The sequence below is a fragment of the Sycon ciliatum genome, chromosome 8 (genome assembly GCF_964019385.1).
Source record: "Sycon ciliatum chromosome 8, ocSycCili1.1, whole genome shotgun sequence".
Classification (NCBI taxonomy): domain Eukaryota; kingdom Metazoa; phylum Porifera; class Calcarea; order Leucosolenida; family Sycettidae; genus Sycon; species Sycon ciliatum.
This window is the reverse complement of record NC_088650.1, coordinates 3,822,514-3,830,497: the sequence shown is the minus strand read 5'-3', so window position 1 is coordinate 3,830,497 and position 7,984 is coordinate 3,822,514. Positions and strand designations below refer to the sequence as shown.

At 50.6% G+C, this 7,984-nt stretch overlaps 1 protein-coding gene across 1 annotated transcript; it reads right to left on the bottom strand.

The window, feature by feature from the left end:
* Window positions 1-6,646: 6,646 nt before the first annotated feature.
* On the bottom strand, window positions 6,647-7,660 carry LOC135823022 (uncharacterized). The gene has a single exon (XM_065335859.1). The coding sequence runs from the start codon at window positions 7,658-7,660 to the stop codon at window positions 6,647-6,649; it is 1,014 nt and encodes a 337-aa protein (XP_065191931.1).
* Window positions 7,661-7,984: the final 324 nt, after the last annotated feature.

Below are 7,984 nucleotides of genomic sequence, written 5' to 3'. Positions count from 1 at the left end.
AGTTGGTGGGACTTTGCATGGGTGCTGAAATCAGCCGGTAACGCAGCATTTACAAAGGAGTGGGAGCTCAACCCCACACCCACTGCACCATACCCATACCTTTGAAAGTGTCTGCTCATCAGATCCGCTCACCGACGACCGTCCGACCGTAGCGCAACCAGTCGGTTACCATACTTTGCTGGTCTGGTGAGAACTAACGGAGGATCGACATTCCGGCACTTGTAGCACTCGAAATTGTTCCTCCGATATGCATTATCACGGAATTCTCCAAGGGCACAGCTTTCATGATACATGTCAAAGCACACATTGCACTCGATGAGGGCATCGAACGGCGGAGGCATTGCACAAAAGCAAAACGTTGTGTCCACCTTCACAGGACGGGCAGAGTCAGTGAAGGGTACACCATTCCGCCGACGCTTTGGAAATGCCGTGAATCTATAATTTCCAATGCAAGACAATAGATGGTCTCGCATCTTCTTCTGATTGAAGCACGCCACTGATGGATCCTTTCCAAGCGCCAGCTCAACGGCAAAGGCTATGGCAAACAGACCGCAATCGGCTGAGCCAATTTGCCGCTGCACTGATGGCAGGGCCACGCTAAAGCTCTCGTCACTTGGGTCACCATAGATGCAGGCAAGCTGGTTTTCCAGATGGGGAGGAACAGTACTCGGACCCATACTGTCGTACAGCGTTACCTGCTTGTCGGGAAGCTTTCGCGACGAAGTGACCCAGTGAAAACATCCGGTGTGATGGATCTGGATGTGCGGAGCATCAATATGGCAGCCATTGTATGACGTAGTGTCCTGCCTGAAATTCATGAAATGTCCACGAAGCACATCCTCCAGACCTGGCCCATGCCATTTCAGCTGACTTCTGATGACATGTGTAGCCTGGTCGATGACTGCATCAGACAAAGGTCTGCCTGATTTAACGTCATCATAGTCGGACTGGTACATCACACCTCTCCACTGCTGCTCCGGTCGCCTCTTTGCAGAAGGTTCAAGAACCACCACTTCTTCCGTTGCCTGGAGAACAGGGAAAGACCAGGGCAATAGAGTAGCACAATGTGGCTTAATTAACTGTCAATGCTAACACACCTTGAGCACTTCCCTATATCATGACATTTTCAGGTATCTTGAACGGAAATCAAAGAAACTTTTGTAATGAAGTCACTTTTCTTGGTTTTACAAGTGGAAGAGTTGATTTAAAAACCTAAAAATCTGATTTACAGTGTACTGATTTTTAGCTACTTTGCTCATCCCAAAAGCATAACAACATGATATTATCACATCTTCAAGTATTACGTACCCCTGCTGCTTCGGGTTCTTTGTTCCCAGGGACTGGAGCAAGTGGAACCGCTGCACTGGACGCTGGACAGGAGCGTGGAGTCTACAAAAGAGAAGCACAATGCCATTGTCACAATAAACACAAACAACAAACTACTGAGTTGATTTAAAATCTGATTTACAGTGTACCGTAATCTCACGTATATAAAAACCATGGTCTTATAATCGAAAAGTCGCTCACGGTTTTCGGTCCTTTCACAAGTGCATTTTCGTTCGAATATAAAACCATGGTCATGTATGCGAGAGACAAACATTGCATTGACATGTACATGTGCAAGTACAGTCAGTATCGCCTATAGCGTTGGTGTTTGATTTCAAGTATCACATCTTCAAGTATTACGTACCCCTGCTACTTCGGATTCTTTGTTCACAGGGACTGCAGCAAGTGGAACCTCTGCGGAGTGCGGAGTCTACAAAAGAGAAGCACAATGCCATTGTCACAATAAACACAAACATCATACTACTATTGGGCATGCTCCACATATTAGGTTGAAAGCTCACGACGTGCAAGTCATCCACAAATGAGTACCCCCTATTACTTTTAACACTCATGAAAGGTGCATGAAATACGCACTGGGCAAGGTCAACTTACATCAGCTTCTTCCGCTCTTTGCTGAACGGAGTCTGCCGAAACTACCACGCCATCCACATCGGACTGGGAAGGACAAGTTGGCTAAAGAAAAAGACAAACAACAAACTACTTTTGGGAATGCTACACAAAGTAGGTTGAAAGATCACGACATGCAAGTCATCCACAAATGAGTATCAGCACCCCCTATTAATGATAGCTTGCATGCCGTCCTACCGGTAGGACCACGGGTCCTACCGGTAGGACCCAAGAAATCGCGCTGCAAAGTGCTTTTGGTTGAGAAATTTCTTGAAACAATTGTTGAGATGAGGTCTTTGTCAGGCAAAGTAATGGCGCAAAATGCAAGACTATGTCCAGTGCATTGCATACGCGCAATTTTATCAATTGTCAAAATGGCCGCACATACTCCTGTCGGAGCGCTAGCAACTCTGTCCAAAGTGAATTTTGACCATGGCACATCAATCGTGGTGAGGTACTAATGTTTTTATTAGTCTGCCAAGGCAGTGGAATGCATAATTCCATACACCGTTTCCATGGTTACCATTTGCTGTTACCATGGAATTTCGTACTATGCCTTGTGCGATCACGTCTAAAATTTGTGGACTCCTTCATTAGCCCCTGAGCAACAGTTTAGGGTCAAGTTTTAGGTCAATGTTAGAACAGAGGCCATGCAGCATGTCTGTGTATGATGGTCCTACCGGTAGGACCGAGGTCTATGCAAGCTATCATTAAAAACACTCATGAAAGGTGCATAAAATACGCACTGCGCAAGGTCAACTTACATCAGCTTCTTCCGCTCTTTGCTGAACGGAGTCTGCCGAAACTACCATGCCATCCACATCGGAGGAAGGACAAGTTGGCTAAAGGAAAAAACAAAACAACAAACTACTTTTGGGCATGCTACAAAGATTAGGCTGAATGCTCATGATGTCCAAGTCATCCATAAATGAGTACCAGTATCAAACACTCATGAAAGGTGCATAAAATACGCACTGGGCAAGGTCAACTTATTTAGTGCTTCGCTAGATTCAACTCAGCCGTGCAACGGGTCGTGGAACACAATGTTTTATTACAACTAAGAAAGCACTAATTCAAGTTGAGTCGGAATGGAAAAGATTACGATTGCCTCTCTATAATATGCAAGCGAATGCAGCTTATATAGGGTAGAGAGAGAAGCGTTAGCAATTGTGCGTTGCGGTAGAAAGTGCAAGAAGGAAACGGATGTGGTCATGAGAATTGCAATTGCTGATGTAAGTACAAAGCAGTATTGCATCATGTAGGTGCACTCAGTATTGCATCATGACATGCAAGAGAGAAAGAACATGGAAAAACGTCATACGCTCGATGTGGCAAATGGGTAATGTGTAAGTGATGTAATCACTACGTAATCAAAAGGGAAGTAACTAGAATTTGCCTATGCAATCATTGCGTAATGTCACGTGTGCATGGACTGTAGAATGTTCGTGAATATGCACTACAGAGCTCCCCACCTAGTGGATTTCCGGGGGAAATGCACGATATGAAAATGACATGCGCAATGGTTCAAGTCAAGGTAATGTAACCTACAATATCTGAATGGAATGTAACACGAGAGTGGCTCAATAGTATGAGGGAAAGCGCACTTGACGACCGGAGCGGGTCTGTCGTGGTGGGAGGACATCATGAGCGAGAGACGGCGTCGGGGCAGGACGAGCCGATGCATCTTCTTCACCATCGATGTAGGCTGGCTTCAGACGGTCAATAGAGACAGCGTCTGTGCGGCCGTTGAGGTCGATGGTGAAGTGTTTGTCCGTACGACGGAGAACCTTGTGGGGGCCAGAATATGGACGTTGTAGCGGTGTGCGAACGGAGTCCTGGCGAAGGAACACATGGCTGCCGGTGGCGAGGTCGGCAGGAACAAATACGGATCGGCCAGATGGGTGGCGGGGCTGTGTAGGGCGGAGTTCAGCCATGGCTTGCTTCAGCCGACTAACATAGGATGTGGGATCTGGAAACTGCTCATGTGTCTCGATGAACAGATCGCTGGGTAGACGGAGTTGACAACCGTAGACTAGTTCAGCAACCGAACAGTTTAGATCAGCCTTGAGGGAAGAACGAATTCCCAGTAGAATCAGCGGTAGATGTTCGGTCCAGCGGCGGGGGTTGTCTGAAGAACGTATGGCGGCTTTCAGCTGTCGGTGAAAGCGTTCAACCAACCCGTTAGCGGCAGGATGGTAGGCGGTTGTACGGATGCGGGACGTACCCAGGAGAGACATCAGCGAGGACCACAGGGACGATTCGAACTGGGAACCACGGTCGGTAGTTAGAAGAGTCGGTACACCATAGCGGGAAACCCAGGAACTCACGAAGTGGCGAGCGACGGTCTCGGCGGTGATGTCGGGTATGGGAATGGCCTCGGGCCAACGAGTGAAACGGTCGACCATTGTTAGGAGGTACGAGAACTCGTTAGACGGTGGAAGCGGTCCCACAATATCGATGTGGACGTGCGAGAATCGGGCATCTGGTTTTCGGAACTTGGCGAGTGGAGTGGTCGTGTGTCGGTGGACTTTGGATTGTTGGCAAGCGATACAGGAGCGGCACCACGCAGCGATGTCTTTGTTCATTGACGGCCAAACGTAGCGGCTGGTGATGAGCTGCCGGGTGGTCCGGTGTCCGGGGTGAGAGAGGTTGTGGAGTGAGTCGAAGATACCTCGTCTGAACTGGCTTGGGACGAATGGACGAGCGGAGCCAGTGGAGATATCACACGTCATCGGTGTGTTAACCATGGGAAACTGGATGTCTTTGAAGACGAGTGATGTTGACGGAGGGACAGTGTGACGGAGCTTGGAGAGTTCCTTGTCGGCCCGTTGAGCGAGGGCGAGGCTGCCGAAGTCCAGGCTGGCAATGGTTGCGATGGCGTCATCGGGTAGGTCACAACGCGAGAGTGCGTCAGCTGCAGCGTTTTCCTTACCAGGGACGTATCGAAGATCAGTGGTAAACTCGGCAATGTAGCTGAGGTGTCGTTGCTGGCGAGGACTGTGTTGTTGCGAGTGGCTTCGGATAGCGTGGATCAGTGGCTTATGGTCGGTGCAGACGTGGAACGGACGGCCTTCCAGGAAATGACGGAAGTGTTTGATGGCGAGGTATATGGCTAGTAATTCTCGGCAGAACGTACTATAGCGGGTCTCGGCCGGCTTTAGCTTGCGTGAGAAGAACGAGACAGGCAGGGACTCACCGTTGATGTGTTGTTGTAGAACAGCGCCGACGGCAACATTGGATGCATCAACCATCATGCTGTAGGCAGCGTCAGGGCTAGGGTGGTAGAGGGTGACTTCGTGGACTAAGGCGCTGCGGGTCGAATCAAAGGCCTCGCGTGCCTCATCCGTCCACTCAAGCGGGCCCTTGCTCTTCGGCCGGCCTTGTAACATGGCGTTGAGTGGTGCAAGGCGGGTTGCGAGGTTGCGCTGGAACCGGTGGTAGAAGTTGACCAGGCCTAGGAATTCTCGTAGCTTACGGACACTGGTCGGTAGCGAAAACTCCTTGATAGCTTGGACTCGGGTCGTTAGGGGTTGAATACCGGTGGCATCAACGTGGTGGCCCAGAAAGTCTAGTTCGGATACGCCAAACCGGGACTTCTGTACGTTGATGATGATACCGTGATCAACTAGGCGTTGGAACAGGCAGCGGAGGTGGCGTTCATGTTCAGCGGGGCTAGCACTAGCGACTAAGAGATCATCAATGTAAGCAATGCAAAATGGAAGGTCGGCAGTGATCTGGTCAATGAAGCGTTGAAAGGTTTGGGCAGCGTTGCGTAAACCAAAGGGCATTCGGACAAACTCAAATAGGCCAAAAGGTGTGGTAATGGCAGTCTTGGGGATATCATCAGGATGGACTGGGATTTGGTGATATGCTCGGACTAAATCTATCTTGGAGAAGATGGTCGTGCCATGCAAATGGGAAGTGAAGTCTTGCAGATGAGGAATGGGGTAGCGATCGGGGACTGTACAGTTATTCAAGGCTCGGTAGTCGCCGCAAGGGCGCCAGTCACCAGAGGGTTTCGGGACCATATGCAGCGGGGAAGACCAACAGCTTGCAGACGGGCGAACAATGCCCAGTGTGAGCATGTGCTGAAATTCAGCTTTAGCAGTGGCAAGGCGATCAGGAGCTAAGCGGCGGGGTCTAGCATGCACGGGATGGCCATTAGTGACTATGCGATGGGTAACATTGTGCTTGGATGGCGACTCACCAGTAGCAGGTCGAACAAGGTCTGGAAACTCGGCCAGGAGAGACGAATATCGGTTCGGTTGATCGGTTGCGAGGAGGTTGGCTGCAGAATCCGTGACATCGGCGGCCACTCCGTTGATGCGTAGATTGGTCGAGGAGTCCTGCAGTTGTCCCGTTGCAAGATCGACAGTCAGCTTGTAGTGGCACAGGAAATCGGCTCCGAGGATAGGGTAATTGACATCGGCGACAACGAACACCCATTTGAACGACCGACGGAGACCAATGTCAAGCTCAAGGAATTGTTGACCATGCGTTTCTATAGTACTGTGATTGGCGGCACGAAGACTAGGGCTATGACAACGTTTTACAGAGGTAGCAAAGGACGGAGGAAGTACACTTACTGAGGCGCCGGTGTCGATCAGGAAATTTATTCCGTTGACACGGTCACGCATATACAGGAGGCGACCTTCAGAAGTGGAGGTGGAGCCAGCCGGGCTAGTGGTCGCGATTAGTGGCTGGCGGTCCCGTTTCCCGACATACGGCATGGAGATCGGCAACGTCGAGCTTTGTCACCAAACTTGGCGTGGAACCAGCAGACGTCGTCGCTATCGGTGTCCTCAATGCGTACGGCGCGGCTGGGAGAGCGGGAAGCGCTGCGTCCAGTGCGCCGATCCCGTGTTGGAAATCCCGCCGTTTTGATGGGGCAATCGTCACGTCCACGGGAGCGCACCTTGGTTAGCGCTTGTACAGTCAGACACAGCTTGTCCAAGTCCGAACGGAGTAGCGACAGCTGAGTCGTCGAGTCAGAGCTGGGGCTGAAACAAGTGGTAGCACTTGAGGCAGTTGAGCCGACTGTAGCAGTTTTTGAAGTGGCCTTTTCCGAAACTGCGTGTACTTGAGTGTTCGCTGATGGGACTGTAGACTCGGCCACTTTGTCAGCGAGGGCCGCTAACTCCTCCAGAGACAGAGTCGTAGGTGTAGCTGCTAGAATCTGACGGACAGCTGGGGGTAGACGTTGCACGAAGAGTTCCCGCAAGATAGAAGGGTCAAGCGATTTTCCTCCCAGTAGCTGCTGCATTCTGCGTAGGACCTTGCTGGGTTTGCTGTCACCGACGTCGGCGGTTGACAACAGCTCTCGAAGACGGATTTGCTCCGACTTTTGCGTCCGTGTTGTGAGTGCAGCCCTCAGCTTGGCGTAGGGTTCGTCTTCCGGTGGAGCGATCAACAGGTCATGGATCTCTGTTGCAAACTCCGGAGCTAGCGATGACACGATCACATTGTACCGTGCTCGGGAGGTGTTAATCCGGTGGTTGGAGAAGTGAGCTTCAGCCTGCGCAAACCATAACTGCGGGTCACCTGGCCAGAACGGCGGCAGTTTGAAGTTGACTGGCGCGATGGTCCTTGCGGCAGGGCCGTCTTGGGCCGGAGCGTCTGGTGGACCAGCGTTTCCAGCGGGGTTTGCAGCTTGGTCTGGAGCGGCATTAGCCTCGAGAGCGGGAGCGGGTTGCTCGTTGTCGGACATTTCTAAAAATTGCACAGAACGTTGAATCAGGTCGGAAATCGATCACGTCGGGGTCACCAATTTAGTGCTTCGCTAGATTCAACTCAGCCGTGCAACGGGTCGTGGAACACAATGTTTTATTACAACTAAGAAAGCACTAATTCAAGTTGAGTCGGAATGGAAAAGATTACGATTGCCTCTCTATAATATGCAAGCGAATGCAGCTTATATAGGGTAGAGAGAGAAGCGTTAGCAATTGTGCGTTGCGGTAGAAAGTGCAAGAAGGAAACGGATGTGGTCATGAGAATTGCAATTGCTGATGTAAGTACAAAGCAGTATTGCATC